At 42.4% G+C, this 21,965-nt stretch overlaps 1 protein-coding gene across 1 annotated transcript in view; it reads left to right on the top strand.

Moving 5' to 3' along the window:
• NAPA (NSF attachment protein alpha) overlaps nucleotides 1–21,965 on the top strand; it is a 218,850-nt gene that overhangs the window by 64,260 nt on the left and 132,625 nt on the right. The window contains exons 2-3 of the mRNA XM_086938646.1: nucleotides 1,780–1,859; nucleotides 12,344–12,460. Coding sequence (XP_086794772.1) covers nucleotides 1,780–1,859; nucleotides 12,344–12,460 — 197 coding nt within the window. The remainder of the gene's footprint in view (nucleotides 1–1,779; nucleotides 1,860–12,343; nucleotides 12,461–21,965) is intronic.

Raw genomic sequence — 21,965 nt, 5'->3', positions numbered from 1 at the left:
ACTCTTCTGATCACCCAGTCCGTATTCCGTCATTACCTGAATCTGTTATAACACCCCCAGGCATGAAGAGCTAAGAGTGCCCATCTGTGTCTAGAAGGCACTATTCGGTATTTGAGGTAGACCCTTGGAAAGCTGTAGCTTGCTGCAAGATTGAGTGCTGCAATAGGAGGCTGGGGTCAGACATCTTTAGTGCTGAACAAAGAGGCGCATAGGAAACTAAGCCAGGCATAAAAGGGGGGTAAACAGCTTTCTGTTTAGACTTCAGTCATTTGTTTTTTCCGTTCTGCCACGTTGTCCAAACGGCATCATGGAGTAATACTTTTGCATTTATTAACAGAACAACTGTAACCTCAGCTCTCTCAAAATTCACATCTCTATTCATGAGTAGTAAAACATATTCATATGTCAAAAACCCAATTTGGCAGCTCACAGGAAAGCAGTCTGGGTAATCAATTATGCAAAGTTCTATTTAATTTCCAACGACAGTGTTTCACTCAAAATACAGTGACCTGTTTGGTACAAAAGGGGGTGGTGATGGACGGAGCATCTGAATCAATCAAACACTCACACCCAGTCAAAAGATCTGGGTTTAATCCATCACCGTTCTTTAGCAGCACTTTTGTACCACTTTTGGCCGCCATAAGTGTGGCAGGGTATGCTCAGACGTGAGTCCCTTGCTCACTTTGCCACTGGATTCAAGCAAGCCGGGCGGAAGACGGCTGGAATGCCAGAAACCGGTCCTCGGAAGCTTGTTTCCGGTCCAGGGAAGACATGGCTTGGCAGTTCGGGCTGGACTGTTCCCATGAGGCACAGGGTCAGACTGATTTGCATATAGCCATGTCTGAACTGGGGTGGCAGAGTGGGCTAAAGAACGGTGATGGATTAAACCCAGATCTTTTGACTGGGAGTGAGTGTTTGATTGATTCAGATGCTCCGTCCATCACCACCCCCTTTTGTACCACTGTTTGGTACAGCACAATCCAAAAAGAAAATATATATTGTTTCACATAAAACAATATTATTACAAATTAGCACATGGAGGTCCCATTCTTGAAACCTCCTTGTTGGCAAACGATAAAGGCATCCGACATGTGTTTCGTTACGATTGTAACTTCTTCAAGGCTTAATGTTAATGAATGTCGACTCTCAAAATTTGGACTGTCGACCCAACACGTAATATTAAAATGTTGCACGAAAACAGAGTCCAGAGACCCTCAAGTTAGGTAATGCCGTTATCGTATCAATCGTAGAAAACATCCACATTAAAAAATAGGTCCTGGAAAGAATGTGTTCAGCTTCCAGTAGTAGGCACGTGCTCTATCTAATCTATCCCCCATTAGGGTGGGATGAAGAAGAGCGTATTTCGGGCCAATTGAATGACATAATCTTAAGAACAAGTACACAGAGGTTGCGGGCTAAAGTGTGCCCTTGGAAGTGAAATGGAGGAGTGTGGGCTGTGATATGCCCCTGCTCTCGGCGATCCCGATAGTCATGGAAAGCCACCTTGCAGGTTACTCATAAAAATAGATACTTTAAGATAATACAACTCTTTACTGTCATGGGAGACGTTCGTTTAATAAGCTGCCTTCTGGTTATGTCCTCTACTGTTAGACCCTCCAAGCAATTTAAAGTGTTTACCCTACAAAAAAGGAGATTCTTATCCTCCTAAGTTCCTTTTAAGTTATGGTAAAATATGTTGGTCTCGTATTGGTTAAAAATATTGGTACCTTTTTGCCTTCCTTGTGTTTTCCTAAACACTTTTGTATCTGTTGTTTTTAGGGGGTCGTCCAAAGTGGAGGAGGCATGTGAAATGTATGCCAGAGCTGCCAACATGTTTAAAATGGCCAAGAATTGGAGTGGTACGTAATAGGCCTCTGTTCTACCATAGTTGTCACAGAGGGCATTAGGAAATGTATGCCTTTTTCACGAAACCTTTTATTTATTTTTTGTACTATATGTGCATTAAATGGTTGTATATGTACTTGAATATGTCTTCGGCTTTTGACACAGCAGGTTTCTAATCCATTTAATTTATCTTCTATGTCTGTGTTCATTTCTCAAAATTTGATAGGATTGCAAAGTTGTACTATAAATGCTCAAATGATATAACGGCTACTGTAAAACTTCTGTTCTGGTACAGTGAATGTGATATTCATGCATGTTAATAAAAGTTTTAAAAAAATTAACGTTGGGAGTTTTGTATATTTCTGTCGGTCTAAAGACCCACACTGACCTTAATTACAAGGTACTGCGGTGGGCTTAGCTCACACGTTTTTGTGGTAAATGTTCTTATTCCGACTTTGAGGCCGATTCCTATGCAGGCAGGAAGGGCTCCGGCCCTTTGTCGGAACCCTCCTGCTGCATCGGAATGTGGTGTTTGGATTCCTTTCCGACCGAGCCATCAGAGAGCCCGTCCGCCATCCGGAAACCCTTCAGTACTCCCCCGTCCGGCGCTTTCCGGCCTAGGGAGTACAATGGCAGTTTCTTACTGCCTTTTTGTGCCGGTCTTTCAGGCACCAAAAGGCAGTGGGAAACTGTCTCTGGAGGCCCTCAGTATGGCCCCCGTGGTTGCGGGCCGCCAAATTCGGCGGCCTAGGGGGCAACTATGGCACCCCCCAGATGATCGCTACACCCCTGCTCTTGCAATGAGAGCATGCATTCCTTTTGGAATGCATGCTCTCATTGAAAGGTATAGACATGCGACCGAACTGGGTTGTTCGGTCGCATCTTACTTGCATATCTGTAACCGACAACAATAGGTTGTACGGTTACAGTTCCTGACCGATGTCAGACGGACTCCGGCCCTTTATATAATCTGAAGAAGGGTGCACCTTGGGAGAGAGACAGGAGTAAGGATAATAAGGATTACTAGTGTTCTTCTATAAATCCACTTCTTTAGCTGGCACCACAAATATTCCTGCTTTGTAATATTCAAGTCCGGTAAACCGTGTAATACGTTTAAAAAGAACAAGTTCTTTCCATTATGGGATCTTCACTTAAGTTCATGAACGCCTCCTGGTAAGATCACTGAAAATGTCCACTAATGAAACATTTTTTAATGTGTTTATAACTAAACTGGTGACTCTCTGTAGAGGTGTAGGCAGAATGTCCCCCAGATATTAGATCGGGCATTAGCCATAACTTTTTTTGATTTTATGAAAATTATATGTATTTTATACTTATAAAGGATTTCAGACCGCTCTCTTCATCCATTGGTCTTATGGTGTGTCATTCGCAATTTTCTTCTGCCCACTACAGAATGCAACCATGAGGTAGTGGGTCAGCCGACTTCAGCCGCTGGCTAGCTTCTTTGAGAGTGATGGCATTTATGTCCTTTCACAGAGAGCTTATCCAAACACAAAAGTAGTTCTTTTCAGTGCCAGTGCTTGTTGTTACTTAATTATTATGTTAGGGTTGCCTTTTTGTTCTGTGTTTAGACCTCATGTGATAGCACATAGATTTCTAACATCTTTTCATGTTTTTGATGTAGCACTAGACACATTCCAACTTTATTGGTTCCTGTCTGTTGCTAATGCTGTTGTAAACTAAATTGTGGCGTGGCCATTTTTTATTTGCCTGCTGCTATTTCATTTGTCACCCCGAGTGGGATGGGTATGCTCAGACGTGAGTCCCATGCACTCCACACCACTGGATTCAAGCAAGCCGGGCTGAAGACGGCTGGAATGCCAGAAACCGGTCCTCGGAAGCTTGTTTCCGGTCCAGGGAAGGCATGGCTTGGCAGTTCGGGCTGGACTGTTCCCATGAGGCACAGGGTCAGACTGATTTGCATATGGCCATGTCTGAACTGGGGTGGTGTGGAGTGCAAAAAAATGATGGATTTAGGCCCAGATCTCTGTACTGGGGTGAATGTATGACATTGTTCTGCATTCTGTCCATCAACTGTGGTTTTTGCATTTGTCACCCTGAGTGGGATGGGTATGCTCAGACGTGAGTCCCATGCACTCCACACCACTGGATTCAAGCAAGCCGGGCTGAAGACTGCTGGAATGCCAGAAACCGGTCCTCGGAAGCTTGTTTCCGGTCCAGGGAAGGCATGGCTTGGCAGTTCGGGCTGGACTGTTCCCATGAGGCACAGGGTCAGACTGATTTGCATATGGCCATGTCTGAACTGGGGTGGTGTGGAGTGCAAAAAAACGATGGATTTAGGCCCAGATCTCTGTACTGGGGTGATTGTATGACATTGGTCTGCATTCTGTCCATCAGCGGTGGTTTTTGCTGCTATTTCACAGCATTTCGCTGGATCCCTACCGAAACTAGGAAAACAGTCCCCCACGCTCTGGTCACGAGCCGACTGGACTACGGAAACACCCTCTACGCCGGCACCACCGCAAAACTCCAGAAAAAACTCCAACGCATCCAGAACGCATCAACTTCTACGCTCCCAAACGCCACCTCCGATCTGCCAGCCACGCCCTCGCCTCCGTCCCATGCATCCGTAGAGCCACTGCAGGAGGAAGGTCCTTCTCCTACCTGGCCGCCAAGACCTGGAACTCCCTCCCGGCCGACCTGCGCCTGACCCAAGACCACCTCTCCTTCAGGAAGAAGCTCAAGACCTGGCTGTTCGAGCAGTAGCGCCCCCCCCCCCCCCCAGCGCCTTGAGACCCTACGGGTAGGTAGTGCGCTCTATAAATGTTTTTGATTGATTGATTGATTGATTGATTGATTGAACGCCTCAGCCAGGCTCATATTAGACATCCCGCGTAAAGAACACATCTCTGATCACCTGAAAAACCTCCACTGGCTCCCCGTCAATAAGAGGATTACTTTCCGACTCCTAACCCACGCACACAAAGCACTCTACGAAATCGGACCCGAATGCCTCAACACACGACTTTCCTTCTACACCCCCTCCAGCCAGCTACGATCCTCCAATCAAGCCCTTGCCTCTGTACCTCGCATCAACAAAACCACCATGGGAGGTAGATCCTTCTCCTACCTAGCAGCTAAAACTTGGAACTCACTTCCCACTCACCTTCGCCTTACCCAGAACCACCTAGCATTCAGAAAGCAACTCAAAACGTGGATATTTGACAAGTAACTCCCCACCCTTCTTCAAGCGCCTTGAGACCCTCTGGGTATGTAGCGCGCTATATAAATCTATTGACTTGACTTGACTTGACTACAAGATTGTCGATTTGAAATGGTTCTTTGTTAAGTTGTCAACTTTTAGTATGCACGCAATGAAGTGCTACTCTCTGTCTATCTCCTTCTATATCAGTCTATCTTTGCTATTCTCTCTACTGATACATCTATGTTTGTAACTCTATCTATCTTTGAAACCCTAATCTATTTATTTAGCTATCTTTGCAACCCTCTCTACTTTCTATTTAGCTATCTTTCAACCTTCTCTACCTTGCTATCAAATCAAATCATCTGTATTCGATTTTCATTGAAAACCATAAAAGTACAGATAAAACATGGTACATATTAAAACATAATCTCTTATTACAATTTATTTACACCAAGATTCATAATTCTATAGCTGAGCTTAAAATTTATAAAAAAACATATCAATCAAACAATGTTAAGATTGGGGCGGTGATTAATGCAAAATTTTAAAAAGTAGGCAAGGGATTTAGCATATGGTTCGTTCTCCAGGATTTGCAAGGCTAGAAAAGCTGGGCGACAAGTTCGAAGTCCCGTGATTCGTAATATGGGAATGACCCAACGTCTACGCGGAAGTACATAGAACTTGCCGAACAATACTGTATGTATTGTAGATTGGGTAGAGATGGAGTCGCAAGGGCAAATTTGAAGGCACCTCGACCAATCATTTTGTTTTGGGAAGCCAACAAGTCCATGGAAATTGTCCAGTCTGAACCTTGTGAGGAGAAATTTTTCATATTGGCTCAGATTATATTTTAAATAAGGTTGGAGCGAGAAAGTATTCTGTATGGCCAGAAGATGTTGGACTGAACTTTTTCCCGCTTCTTGCGACAGTCATAAATCTCCCAAATGCTATCTATTTAGCTACTTTTGAAACCCTCTCTAGCTTTCTATCTGTTAAAGCTTTCTTTGAAAGCCTCTCTACCTTTCTGTCTATTTAGCTATCTTTCAAACCCTCTCTATCTATGAAACCCTCTTCTATTCATTTAGCTATGTTTCAAACTCCCTTCTATTTATTTAAAATAACGATTTATCAAATCACTACAAATAACCTTGAGAAATGCAAGAGCCTGGCTGCCAACATCAAACCTAGTTGCTTTGTCAATGCTTGTTTCCTTTTGCGCTAGAGCTCCAGCAGCAGCTTCTGAAGCCTGGTTGGAACAATCCTTTCCCTTTTTTTTCTGGTAGGACACTCTTCAAACCCAGTGCAGCCATTTCTGACAAGAATAAAAGTGCTGAAAAGGTCTCAAAACAACTATAAGTAGGAAAAATTACCTTTAGTTGTTCAACACAATTCTGACTTTGGACGGGGGCATAAAAAACTGGTAGTGTACAAGTGCAGTGTTCAGGGATTCTCACAATCCAGTGTAGAAAGATGAACTGAATTGACTTTTACAGCATGAATGTTATTCTATGACACACAAAAACAATCTGTAATATATATATTTGTAATTTTGCAACAGTTACAAAAGTCAGATTGTTTTACATTTTTACTGAAGAAATGTTTGCAACGGTTTTGGAATGCTAAATTTACATGTAAGGATAAATGGATACAATTAAAAGGATACCTATAAATAGGAGAGTGTATGTGTGTGTAAACAAGAATTCAAACGAACCAGTACCTACAACAAATGTGAGCTCATACTATTGGTAATACACAAACAACTGAAGCCCTTATAAATGATATACAGGAATTGTGGGATATGGACTCAATGGACAACAGTTCTGGGTCACAATGTGAACAAACAACGGCATCAAATACAGACTCCATTTTATTTTCAATTTAATCCACCAGCCCACTTACTGAATTCAAGCCAAAATCAACCTTTAACCCAGTTATGCTAAAGGATTCGATTGATCTTTGACAAATCAGCTTAAGGAACTCTCTATCAAGATTCACAGAGGTAAATCAAAGTATAATAAGGAAAAGGCAGACTATAACACCTTGATATCTAAATTGAAGAAGAACAACAGAGTCATAATTCGGGCCTCAGACAAAGGCAGTAACATTGTCTTAATGAACAGGGATATGTATACTAAGGAGGCTTTCAATCAGCTCAATGACAGGATGTGTTACACAAGATGTACCGGAACTGAGTTAAAAACAATGTACTCAAATTTCAACAAAAAATTATGAAATTGGAAATCAGAGGGTCTTATCACTGGACAAGAATTCAAATTCCTTAAAAACAATTTTCCTGTGGTACCATCAATATATTTTTTAATAAAGATACACAAAGACTTGAGAAATCCGCTGGGCCGGCCCATTATTTCAGCAAGAAATGGATGCCTTGAACATACATCCCAATATGTGGATTTCTTTCTCCAAAATCACTTGAAAGCCCTCTCATCATATGTGAGTGATACAAGTGACTTTTTATGCAAAATAAAAGACTGTGACTGGGAATCCAATTTCTTATTGATAGCCCTAGATGTCAGCTCACTCTATAAAAGTATTGTACATTCTGATGGTTTGAGAGCGCTTGAGTTTTATTTGGAAAGGTCTTTGGGCAATATGCCAAAACATAAACAAATGCTATTGGAAATGGTTGACTTCTGTTTAAATAACAACATGTTTGTTTAACAGTCTTTTGTACAAGCAGTTGCGAGGTGTTGCCATGGGGGCCAGCTTCTCCCCCAGCTACGCATGTCTTCACATGGGTTGGTGGGAGGAGCTGGTCCTTATGACGGAAAACATGGAGGCTATGACAACTAAGGTCAAAACTTGGCTACGTTTCATAGATGATTTATTTGTGATATGGGACGGAAGTTTGGATAGTGCAGAGGAATTTGTGCGGGCAATTAATGGGAACAATCTCAACCTGCATTTCACTGCTAACATAAGTTCTACATCAGTGACCTTTTTAGACACAGAAATTGTTATTGAGAACAATAAAATTGAAACAAAACTCCACCGAAAGCAACTGCAGGGAATTCAACACTCCATGCTAATAGCTCACATGTAAAACATTTGGTAAGCAGTATCCCTTATGGGGAAATGTTGAGGCTAAAACGCATTCATAGCAAAGAATGTGATCTTTTAATAGCCCAAGAAGAGAGTAAAATGAGATTTCGAAAAAGGGGTTACTCTGACAGGATTATTAATGCTGCTATTACCGAATCCATGCACAAAAACAGATTAGATCTATTAGGCATTGGAACAAATACCAGCAATAGGACCATGGAAACAAACATCATTGAACCTAATGAGGAATTTAGGATCATTTTCCAATATAGCAAACAACATAAAAAGATTGAATCCATCGTTAAGAAAAATTGGCCCTTAGTTATAAGTGATCCCGTGATAGGTTCTAAACTACCGAAAAGACCGTCAATAACATATAGCAGAGGACAATCCATGAAAGATGAGTTAGTTACAACTAGCCCAGAAGTATTTGAGTCATCTAATTGGCTACAAACACACCATGGCTTTTTTAACTGTAAGACATGCAAAGCCTGCCAACAGGGTGAAAATAAAACTACGTATTTTTCACCACTGTATCAAAGGGAGCATAAGATTGGCAAACTGCTTACATGCAAAACTAAATATGCAGTTTATGTCTTGTCCTGCCCTTGCAATCTACTGTACGTAGGGAGCACTAAGCTCCAAGTCCCCAAAAGAATATTGCAACATCTTAGGGCAATAAATAACCAGGACAACACCTATCCTGTGGCGAGACATTTCAAATTCAAACAGGATTCTAAAAGCCGCGATTTGAAATACTTTGTCATTGATTGTGTCCCTGCAAACAGAAGAGGCGGTAATAGAGAGGAAAAACTACGCCGTCTTGAGACCAGATATATTTTGGAATTAAATACAAAACAACCGTCAGGCCTCAATGTTACAGAAGATTTGTTTACATGCCTCTAAATATGAAAAAGGAAAGTAAAAATATAGTATTACTCTGTATTTGAGTGGGATCCTTAACAAATGATTACTGAGTAGCAATAGGTTTTAACATAATGGACTTTTTATTGCAATTATGCGTTTTAAAGGCATTTTATATTATATTTATATGTTATTTATGACGATCAAGCAACCTATTTTTGTGTATCAAATTTATATTATAATTTTATACGATAATAGTTTTAGGCTGACATTATATCCAATATCGGATTTTATTTCACAGCTTATTTATATGTATTGTGTAACAATTAGGATATGCAGCTGATCATACATATAGGTTTCTCCTAATGATACACCTTTGACTGATAGGGGATCCTGTCGTGTCAACAAACAATAATCAAAGTTGTATAGTAAACATTATGATTCCGTTCTATATAATATCAAGGTATTTAAATCGATATATCAATCGCTCTGATACAAAAGTCCTATAAAACTGAGATCCAGATATTTTAAGTTGCTGACCACAACAATGGATGTATTTAGCACTTGCACTTTACCTTGTATTAGTGAACCTATTTACTCTAATGGAACAACATTGGGGCTCCAATGTTGATTTTTTAATATTGATATCACTCTTGGCCCTCTACAGCTATGTGGATGTATTTAGACAGTCATGGGGCCGTATAATGTGCCAATTAATTAATGTACCGTAAATTTATTGCTGCTAATTCGGACAATTTATTTTTCTATTTTTGCACTGCTTTGCACATTTAATTCTTTATTGAGACATTGGTTTTAATATTGGCGGAAAAACTGTTTTGTGACTCAATTTGACTTTTTAAATGAATTGGGATGTAATCTACGTTTATTTACTGTATGGATTGCAAACCATTTAATTAGTTGTAATACGATTGGAGACATAATTGTAGTTTTTATGCATGTAGTATTTCTTCCATGTCAGTCAAATTTGTATGCTACCTAACGTCACCTGCAAACGTCAGCAACTTAAAATATCTGGATCTCAGTTTTATAGGACTTTTGTATCGGAGCGATTGATATATCGATTTAAATACCTTGATATTATATAGAACGGAATCATAATGTTTACTATACAACTTTGATTATTGTTTGTTGACACGACAGGATCCCCTATCTGTCAAAGGTGTATCATTACTATCGATAAAAGACTTCCGGATGCTGCCATCAGATTCCAAAACTGTCTGTCAGAAGTCTTTTCTTGGCTTAACCTGCATCATTTAAAATGCAACAGCGCCAAAACAGAAATAATTCCCCTAGGTAAAGGCACATTCTTTTCCCCCAAAGACTGGTGGCCTTATAACTCCGAAGCACCACCAAGCGCGGTTGCTTCAGCCCGCAACTTGGGCGTTCAATTTGACGCTTCCCTCAGCTTCGATGAACATGTGCGCATTACCGCTGGGCGCTGTTTCAGTCTGATCAGGCAATTAAAGAAATGTTTTAATTTTCTGCCTATCACAGCCAGGAAATCAGTCGCGGTGGCGCTTATCCTCTCCCGGCTGGATTATTGTAACGGCCTCCTAGCAGGCATCAAGAAGTCCTCTCTGAAAAAGCTGCAGAGTGTACAACATGCAGCAGCCAGGCTTGTCTTGAAACTTCCCCGTAGGTCCTCAGCCTCTGCAGCCCTTAACACCCTTCATTGGCTGCCCCTCCATAAGAGAATCTTATTCAAGCTCCTCGTCACTGTATTTAAAGCAAACAGGGCCTTGGGTCCATCCTACCTGACCAAGCGCTTCCAGCATTACACTCCCACCCGCTGCTTGAGGTCATCTGGCGCCAATTTCATTTCGGAACCCCGTATAAAACTAAAATCCAAGGGTGGAAAGACCTTCTCTTTTCTGGCGGCTAAGGCATGGAACCGTCTCCCCCCCAACCTTAGGCACGCTCCCTCAGAAAGCCTATTTAGGAAATTTCTGAAAACCTGGATTTATTCTCAGTCTGACTCCTCAGTCCTCGCAGCTATTTGATCCATGCCCCCCTAGATGACCTTCTGTGTGCTCAGCGCCAAGATGCTCCCTCCGGAGCGAAAGCTAGCGCTCTACAAATGCCAATAAATATCAAATATCAAATATCATTAGGAGAAACCTATATGTATGATCAGCTGCATATCCTAATTGTTTAAACCAATGTAAAGTCGTGCACTATGTCATGTGATCAAGCGCTCTCTGTAGTGCGAAAACGCGCCATGGCGATCTACTGCACCAAATAAACTAACCTGGACCAATTTTCTGGTCTGTAAGACAGACATTTCAGGAAATTGGAGCTTCTTGTATATATATATATGTGTGTGTGTATGTGTATATATATATATATATATATATATATATATATATATATATATATATATATGTATATGTATGTATATATATATATATATATATATACACACACACACCTATCAAGAGAAATATAAAGGAAAGGTGCATATGAAACATATAATGAATGGAGACTTGGAGGGTTTGGTAGATTTACCCCAAAAAACACTGTAATGAAACCTTAGAAGCAATCTAAATACAAAAATATCATTTAAAAGCAGATGGGAGAGCTTTTTCCCCAATACTTTAAAAGCATATACCCACAAACAAAAAATATATATGCATGTTAATTTTTATTATGATCTATATAATGTGATGTATAAAGGGAAATTTGGGCATTTGGAGTTTATTTACCCACCAAAAACGTGAAAAATAAGAATATGTCTATCAATCGATATACAATAAAAAATATAAATAAATGACACCTTTTTTAAATGTTTTGGTCAAAATAATATGCTACATAGAAAAAATTAGCTTACTATGAAGATGTTTTTGAGGTCCTATTTTGTAAATGATGTTTAGGAAAATGTTATGACCTGGAATCATATCTCCCTCTGATAGTTTAGTTAGGTGGCTCAAAGGAGTAAAATTGGAAGAAAATATGCCAGAATTCGTATGTAAATAAATATTTGAATAAAAACAAATGTTAATTTTATTGAAGTGTTTCAGGATCCTACACAGAGGCAGTAAGTAGCATTAGCATCTAGAATTACATAGTTGTGTAATAGTTTGGATTCAGAGAAGCTTTTTTTCTTTATAGGTTTGCATTATTGCACATTCTAATTTTAACGCCCCTTTAGATGAAACTGCTTATGTTTCATTTAAGAAAATTATTCAACTTAACTGGTGTAATGGTTCACTGGATTCGCTGGTGCTTTGCTGGAATGGGAAACCTGTAAATGTGATGGAAAGCTAAAAAGTTGTTGTTGTCCCTCTAGATCTTTTTGTTAACGGCGCAAGTGCTTTGCTATATATGTTGTGCTAACGGTGTTTCGCTTTTGTCATTTTATTTCTCTAGCGGCTGGGAACGCCTTCTGCCAAGCGGCACAACTTCATCTTCAGGTGCAGAGCAAGCATGACGCAGCAACTAACTTTGTGGATGCTGGAAATGCCTTCAAGAAAGCTGACCCTCAAGGTAAAATGGAAGTTTGAGGGGAAGCAAATAATTGGCTGAGGATAGTGAGTCGAAGGAAAGAAAGCATACCGGTTTTGTATTCCCAACAAAATTATCACGCAGGTGATCGACGCAAATACACAGTATGATGCAGCTCGTGTACATTTATCTTAGTCAAGCTGTCCAAAGGTTTCCATGTTTTATTTAGCTACTTGTTCTACAAGAGTTTACATATTATCATGCAAAATAACTGTGAAGACTGAGTATTGGGACACATTAGTGGGATAGTATGAGAGTCAGTCAGGGTCTGACTAGCTACTTACTAACAATAATTTTTTATGCATTTTTAGAGTCCCATTGTTTTCAGATTTTTTTTTTTAAATGCCCACATGTTTTGTGGCTGAATGGCTTTCCTATTTGTAGATTTGTGACGGCGATTTGTGAAACTGTTATTTAAAGTGGCACCATATCATGTAAGACTTCAAGAGTGGTTAGTCTGCTTCCACTGCAAGCTAAATGTAAAATTAATTCTGATCTGAATCCTCATCTGCTGCCATCTACGACCAGCGTATCTTACAGAACACCTCTCTGACCTGTTCAACTCCATATAGCCCAAGTTCCTATTCTTCCCTCCTTGAAAACATGCAACTCCCCTAACACCTCACTGTCCCTAGGCACCAAAATGGAGAGACGTTAAACCCTGTCAAAAAGACACTTAATCTCACGTTCTATTTCTTATCAATTCTCATGATGAGACCACAGTGCAGTTCAGGGCTGGGTTACGCCCTTGGGGTGTCCGATGTGTCAATTTTGTTGGTGCTCCAAATGATCTTTTCCACAGATTCTCTCACTAAGACCCTCCAAGGGTCCCCCTCATCTGTCCTTGGTCCTCTCTGATACATATTTAATTTCTTTCATGGCGCTACTCATACCAATACATGGTGTTAGAAGTCTTTGTCGCATGCGCATTATACAGAGATAATTAATCGTGCAAGTGTGTAAATCAAGTAAGTAAAATTGTATACAGCGAACGAATGCCGAAGCGTCTATATTGGACATTTTGCATAAGGGAATGAGGACTGTAAGGTGTATGAATGAGGTGGCGTATACATTGGCAGGCAGTATATTGTAAGAGTGCTTGGTCTGGAAAAGCACAAACTCTGAATTTAAAACGTAAAACAGTGTTTGGCGTTACTAATTAGAATTTATTTCTACCTAAATAAACCTTTTTATCAATGACAGACTGGGTAAAAAAACATAAGGTTTTGATCCGATGCCTTGCAGTTTGCATGCAGCTCTTTGATGCCAGTTCATAGCTCACTGTGCTATATAAGAAGAATAGTAAATTACAAACAGTGAATAGCAAAAGGATCTCTGTGACAAAAGCGGCAACCCACTGGGCTATCTATATAAAATACAATTCTACGATCTACAAGAAGAAATAACTTGCTTCCCACCCTTTACCCCTATAAACCCCACAACTCACACCTACAATTTACCCCCCCCCAAAAAACAATTAACATTCTAAAACCTCAATTACATAAATCTTAATAAATAAATAATATTAATTAATTTATAATGATTAAATTTCTTCCTACCCTATTCCCCTATTACCCCACAACCCTCTACGAAACTGAAAAACGCACAATTTTATTAAAATAAAATTAATAACTACTAAACATTTAACATATATTAAAAAATATAAGCAATACTTTTATAAAAAAATCACACATTTAAAGCATACTAAAATACATAACACTAATTTAAAAATTTATATTTTAAACTATATATTTGCACGTTTTATTAATTCTATATTTTTTTAATCTATATTTCTTACCGTAAAGTTGATATTCTTGACTACAATGTTCTTGAGTCGATATATTTTTTATGTCATGATATTTAAAACTCGATATTAGTCTACATTTCGAACTCGATATTTTGACTGGATACCATGGTACATACTGTAGTGTTGAGAAAGCTCCTTCCTAGAAATGGCCTGCTTCTGGCTGCCAAAAGTGGCCTATGAAAAACATTATGGAGTAACTTAATTTGCATAATCTACTTGTGGCCCATTCTCACCGCAAATTTTGTTGACTGCACTTGAGAAAGCTACGGATGAAGGCACACATACTGATTATGAACACATGGCAACTATAATTTGCAGCACTTATTCAGAGGGCTTTGCAGCATATTTAGGAGATAGTTATGCTAAAACGTTTTATTGTTGTGTGGCTACTACTGAATCCCTTTGTAGGAAAATGGATAATTCTTTGGTGTGGGAGTTTTCCCACCTCCGGAAATAAACACAACTCTTATCAGAATGAACCCTCAAAGTCACTAAATTAACCTGAACTCAACCCGGTGGCAGTTGTGGCACAGATCAAACAGGCTAAACTTGGTGCAGTTTGTAAAGTATTTATGCAATAACATAATAGTAAAAAAATCAAAGCACCAGACTATAAAATTATAAAACAGAATTTGAATTTAATGTACAAAATGACAACAAAACAACAAAAATTCAATAAGGGGACACAGTGATATGACTTTGTTTTCAAAAAGCGCCAAGTTCCAATTGTAGTCAATGGTTGCAGTATACTGGGACCTAGGTGCAATTTGAGGCTGACAACGATGAAGCCCTGGTTAGATACACTAAATGGATTGATCCCAGTAAAACTCTGGAAGTTAAAAGGCTAGAAACATTTTCCAAGTCCTACCACAAAAAAATTGTTTTTTGTTAGACAAAAACTGTCCTCACAGAAAAAAATCTGAAATTGTAGCTGCTGCCATGGAACTGCCATTTGAATACCTGCTGCCCGTTGATCTCACTAAGGCACTGGAGTATTTTGCATGATAAAGTTTCTAAGTCCCAAAACAGAAAGGGACTTTAACTTTTTTTCAGAGCTTCTGGATCGTTTCAGGGGGACGAGTCTGAAAATCAGTCCAACGCCATGGAATTGCCATTCGGGTAGCTTTCTCTGTAGGTCCAGTTAGCTCCGGAGCAAAAGTTTCCAAATGTTGGTTTGTGCCAAGCAACCACAGGAGTACACATCTAAGCACCCGGACCTCAGTGGGGCACCTACAGACTCTTAAGGGTGTTGGGAAAGGCCAGTCCAAGTTCCAGTTAACAGTTTTTAGCTAGGAATAGTAGGGAAAAGGCCTCTTGCAACTTTTTGTTTCCTTGTGCCACGTAGGTTAGCTAACTGACCCTTGGAGTCCCCTTCTTTGTCCTGGGTACAAGGGGGAGCAGGCCCAGTCCTTCAGAGCTCATCACATGTCATGGACAGCTGCCCTGTCCTCTTCTGTTCTTCCTCCGTTCCAGAAAGTATTCTGTCCATGTTCCTTGGGAACCCCATCAATACCTGTGTTGGCACAGAAAAGTCCCTTGCATGGTAATAGATATGTACCCCTGCCCCCGTAAAGACCGCAGCTGCAATGACATCTGAATCCCTGATTTTTTTGTGGTGTCATGAGTGAACACTGAATGTACATGTGTGGCATGGTATAGGGCTGTCCCATGGATTGCGATCTAATTGGACCAGCAGGGGCATTCAAAGGGCTACCCTTATAGTGGTGAAAGGCCACCGCCTTTGCTAGGTGTTAAGCAGCATGAGCACAATGGTGTCTGCCTACCACGTAGTGATCAGTTGAAGTGAACAGGCCGTTAACTGGGAGCTGAGTGGGACATTCACTGGATGAACAAGAACTAGGCTCTCCTGCACACTTCAAAGGTTGCTCTGTTATTTGGAGAGAGGTCACTGGAAAGGCTCCTGGCCACATCTCACAAAGGAGATTGGGCTAATGAAAGAGTGATAAAGAGTATGGCAGAGGCTCTGGGGTAACCTTTTGCTACACTTATCACTGTAGTAGACAAAATAAATTATGGATGGAATGTTTGAATTAATCTCAGACACTGGTGAGTACACAGGCCGTATCCCAATCGATCTTTATTTTGCACAACATGTCACCTCAGTTTGGACCCAGGCAAATCAGTCTTGACCTTGCTCAAATTGGAACAGTGCAACCTGAACTGCCAAGCCAGGTCTTTCCTGAACCAGAACATAAGCAACTCAGGACCAGTTTCACCCTAGTTATGTGCTCATCAGCCGGGTACAGCTTGGTTCCAGTGATTGAGTATGGGGCTCACATCTGGGCATACCCTTCCCACTTAGGGTGAAACACTAAAGTATAGCAAAAAAAGGAAGTGATAGATGGAATGCTTGATTTTCCCTCGGCCACTGGTAATTGCTTAGCTCTGCATCCCAATCCATAGTGTATTGCGTTGATCCTTATAAGTAAATAATGTAATTTAGTCTAGTTGGTAATGTGGTTTATCTACAAATTTGCTGACCTTTAAAGACATAGGTTGATTTCTTCCTATATGCATAATTATCAACCTTACTGTGTATGCCTCACAAGTTTCTAGTATAGTGCATCTGCTTTTAAGGTAAAACTCACCTAGTATAGTTTGAGGTTTGCTCTCTAAAAACTAAATAAATCAATTAAAGGGCTGTATAATGGACATGGTCCATGTGTAACACACAGTGGGACAATTCTACTTTAATGCTTCGAAGCAAGCTTATCCACCCACTCTCGGCCATAGTCACTTATTGGATACACCAGGTTAGACAGCAAATTAATGAAAACTCTGTCATTAGATTATGTAAAACAAACCGTGTCCATCAGTGTGGCCTCTATTCTTCCCACTTCTGGAAGTCACTCACACTTTTCCCCAGTAAGGGCTGGAGACTGTTTTGTGGCCATCATCTGCGAATGGCCACTGGAAACTTTGTGAACAGAGTGGCAACTTTCTAAAAGTTATTTACTTAAGTTACATTAAATTCGACTTGGGCAACAAGTCAGGTCGAATGTGACGGTACATTTGATACCGTGAAGTACCAACTTTAGTACTTCCATTCAAAAGTTAACACTAAGTTGTTGGCAGGTGATCCTGTATTGCCTGTGGAACTACTACCTTTTCTGCAGAATGAGCAACAATTTAGGGTCGTTACTGTTAAGACTTAGAAAATACATGTCCTACTTTTTAATTCACAGCACCCTGCCTTAGTACTTGATAGGCCTGCTAAAGGGTGACTTAAATATATTAAAAAGAAAGGCTTGGACTTTGCCATTAGTTTAAATGGCAAAGTTGAGTTAGCAAGTTAAAACTGCTTTGCCAGTCTGCAGTGGCAGGCTGGAAGATATGTTTTCACATTGTCACACTCAGGGTGGCACTATAAGTGCTGCAGCCCTGGTGGGACACTTAAACGTACATGTCCTGCGTATCCTTGGTGCCATATTCTAGGGACATATAAGTAAATAAAGGTATGCCAATTGGGTTTAAACCAATCAAACAAAAACATTTAACAGTCCGAGCACTGGCCCAGGATGTTTGGTTTGCATGCAGGCCTCAGTGCACTCTGAGTTGAAAACCAGCAGCATCAGTCCAAAACTTTGGGGTTGATCATGCGAAAAGAGGCATTTTCTTATAGTCAATGCTGTAGCTACAATGTTTAGATTCTCACACACAACTTTGATAAAGTATATCACTCTAATTGCAACACGTAGGACATTGGCAACGCAACCAGTGCACCTTCATCCTGCATAAACAGCTAAGCTAATGTACCTGAAGTCAACAGCACTCCTTGATTTTGTAGTGTTTAAACCCATTTGTGACTCATCCAGTGCTCTTGAGACCGGTTCAGTTGCACCGCTTGACTTTCCTTTATTTGAACTGGTACACAGTAGGCCTAAATAATCTCAAACATGTAGCTCTGCATGCTATTGCAATGCTCAGACTCACACAAACCTCTGCCAGTGCCCCTCAATCCTACAGCAACATTCTATTTCAGTACTAATATCTCCATAATGCTAGCCAATAGCAGCTTATCACACAGACCACCACTACACATACAAAGCCAATTAAATACCATTCTTTGATATTTACCTAACTGCCTAACAAATCTGTGGCACTACAAATAATACTATATTCTTGTCAACATTAAACAGAACACGTTTATCGTACTGCCTTAATAGCAGCTCATTTGGAAAGGGGCGACCACTCGGTCCCCCCGAACGTATGGTTGGGTGCCTCGATCCCCCCGGGAAACCATTTTGGGCGGGGGGCGTGGCCCGGCTGGTATGCCCGAAGTGGCGTAGCCGGGGCGCGCCTTCTCCCGCCCAAGAGGGGTTGTCCTAGACACCTCCGCCGAAGACCACGCCCCGTAGGCGTACAGGAGGAGGGTACACGCCCTCCCGCAGAAGAATAAATAGAGCGGGAATCCGAAGAAGCGTCCTCTTGTTCCTCGGCTCGGAAGGCTGCACCCACTCGTTGCTCGTGAGCCCTCGACGGAACAAGCAGCAATTTTGAGAACTTGTAATCTTGTTTTTTCTCTTTCAGTTATCTGGAGTTCGAAGAGTCCAGGACCTCGTAGATCGACTAAAGGCTGAATACTCAAAACCATGGCCGGCAAGAAAGCAGGAAAGGGTTCCGAGACGGATAAGGTGTTACGCCTATTGTCGAACCGGATGGCTTGCATGGACCGAAAACTCTGACAAGTCCAATCGATCGGTAGAGGTTTGGCGGAGGTAAAGAAGCAACTGGCCGCATTGAGCGACCCGGGTCATCCGAAAAAGGTAATAGGCCCGGCCTTGCCGGGAGTCGTCCCCGAGGGTAGGGGGAAACGGGTTAAGCAGAGGGCGGTTTCGGGGGAGGTCCCGGTTCCAGAGGTACCCCCAGTCGCCCCCCCCAGGCCAGCAGACAACCCGGTACAAAACCCAGATATAGGTCAGCCGATCCCGGTTGTGATCACTCCTGCCGATGATGAGGAAATGCCTCCTGAATTGGCCATCCAGTTGGCAGCATGGCTCAAGAAAAAGGCAGGGGGCACAGTGGCCCCTGGAGACCCGGCCGAAGAGGCCAGAATACTAATCAAGCAATTGCGGCAGTCGGGAGATGTCGCAAAGGCGAGTGTTCCTCTTGTTCCCCCACAGGTGGCATCGGTAGGACCAGCAGTTGGTCACGAGAAGATGGCGGGAACAACGGCCGATCCGGGTAAGCTCGCATTGCCAATGGCGGGGGAGGGCTCAATACCCTCGAGGCGGGAAAAGGTTGCACAGCACATTCCTATGGCCACGAAAGAGTTAATATGGGGGGATAAGTATGTCAACATGTTTTCTTTATTAACTGACCATCGCGAGATGGAATATGCTAAAACCCAGAAGGATTTGTGGCACCCGAGCGTCTGGCGCGCCAAGATGGCGGAATTTAGGGTGGATGAGACAGTAACGAACTGGGTTAAGGCCTTCTCTATATTTACTGCAGTTATGGGGGAACGTAAACCCGAGGTTATGACTGAGTTGACGTGCTATCAAAATCGCATTATGGATTTTTATTCAATGTATCAGGGGGAGGAATGGAAAGCTTATGACATGAAATTCCGAAAAGCAAAAGAATATGATGCTACTTTGACTTGGGATTGTCTGGACTCGGTGTCATGGCACAAGCAGCTCTTGCCAGGGGCGGCAGGTACATCCTCGCCAGGCGGGAGCGGGTCAGGAGTTGTCCGCCAAAAGCCCACGGTGCCCTTTCGAGCGGGCACCGGTGGGGATTACCAGCCTAAGACCGGCGGGAATGGCGGCAAACGTGGGGTCTGTTGGGGCTTCAATCGAGGCAGGTTTAAGCATGTGTGTGCCGGCTGTGGGAATTCCTCACAGCCGGAAAGTTCATGTAGATCAAAAAATAGCGGGACGGGAGGAAAAGGAGGGTCTAAGCAGGAGTGAGGTAGACCGTTGTGACCGATTGCCTACACCCGTTGTTCTCATGGCTATGACTCCTTGGTTAAATAAATACCCTGATCATGTATCCACTGGGGTGTTGAGGAAGGGATTCTTACATGGCTTCCACATCCCGGCGGGGGATTTTCGGGGGGACTCCTTTTGTAGGAACCAGTTATCGGTACAGCACAATCCAGGCGTGGCAGAGAAGAAAATAGCAAAAGAAGTCAGTTTAGGGCGAGTGGCAGGGCCTTTTCATCGCCCGCCGGTGGCGGAGTTCATCTGTTCCCCGTTGGGGGTTGTCCGAAGAAAGACCCAGGGGAGTTTAGACTTATACATAACCTTTCGGCTCCAAGGGGTTCCTCGGTGAACGATGCCATTGACCCAGAAGTTTGTTCAGTGCGGTATGCATCATTCGATGAAGCCGTGGCCATGTTAAACCACCTGGGCCCCGGGGCGCTGATGGCGAAATCAGATATCGAATCGGCGTTCCGGTTGCTCCCGGTGCACCCACAGGATCAGCGCTTGCTAGGTTTTGCATTTCAAGGAAGGTATTACATGGATAAATGCATGCCTATGGGTTGCTCCATTTCTTGTGCCTATTTTGAAATGTTCAGCTGTTTTTTAGAGTGGGCATTCACCAAGGCTACAGGGCACAGGCATGTTATGCTCTATCTTGATGATTTCCTGTTCTTGGGGGCAGCCGGCGATATGAACTGTGCGCAGGCGCTGCACGGCTTCTGCATCCTCATGAGGGAGTTTGGAGTCCCATTGGCACCAGGTAAGACGGTGGGACCATCTACTTCACTGGAGTTCCTGGGAATTGAACTGGATTCTGTGGAGGGATGTTTCCGTTTACCGATGGAAAAGGTGGCCAAGTTTAGGGCTTCCTTGACGCAATGCCTAGGCAAGGAGAAAGTGACCCTGCACCAGTTACAACAAACAGTGGGTCAGCTTAATTTTGCTTTGAGGGTGATACCTATGGCCCGCCCCTTCTCACGCTCTATTGCGCAAGCTATGGTTGGTCTCAGAGAGGGTCACCACCGTACGAGACTGTCGGCAGAGGTTCGCCAGGATATGCGCATTTGGTTGGCATTTCTGGCGGACTTCAACGGTCGAGTCGTGTGGAATTCGCCGCCAGCGTCTTCAGACGAACTAGGTCTGTGGACTGACTCAGCGGGGAGCGTGGGATTTGGCGCCATCTTAGGTAATCAATGGTCGGCGCAAAGATGGCCGACGTGATGGCACTCCAACGGTCTCACAGGTAACATTGGGTTCTTGGAGTTGTTCCCCATTTGGGTTGCTCTGATGGCATGGCCTGACGACTTCAGGAACCGCTCAGTGGTGTTTTGGTTTGATAATATGACTGTTGTCGACTGCATTAACCAACAGGCAGCACGCTGCAAATGGATCTTGAGATTGTTGAAAGAAATTGTGCTGCTTTGCATGAGATTGAATGTACAGTTCAGGGCGAAACATGTGCCAGGCGTACTGAATCATGCGGCTGATGCACTCTCTCGTTCACATGTGCAGGCATTCAGGGGTTATCTACCTACAGCGGACCTAGAGGCGGCACCATTCCCCGAAGCACTATGGCTAATCGGTGCCCCGGATTACAGGACCTCGTGGCAGCGAGCTTAGCCCCCAGGACAAGGAAGGCATACGAAGGAGCGTTTCGTTCCTATTGCACATTTTTGGGTCCCACAGGTAGTCAGAACTGGGGGCAGGAGGAATCCTTCCTGGGGTTCCTGGT

The sequence above is a fragment of the Lissotriton vulgaris genome, chromosome 9, assembly GCF_964263255.1.
Source record: "Lissotriton vulgaris chromosome 9, aLisVul1.2, whole genome shotgun sequence".
Taxonomy (NCBI): domain Eukaryota; kingdom Metazoa; phylum Chordata; class Amphibia; order Caudata; family Salamandridae; genus Lissotriton; species Lissotriton vulgaris.
The sequence above is the reverse complement of the archived record's forward strand: the minus strand, read 5'-3'. Positions and strand labels throughout refer to the sequence as shown.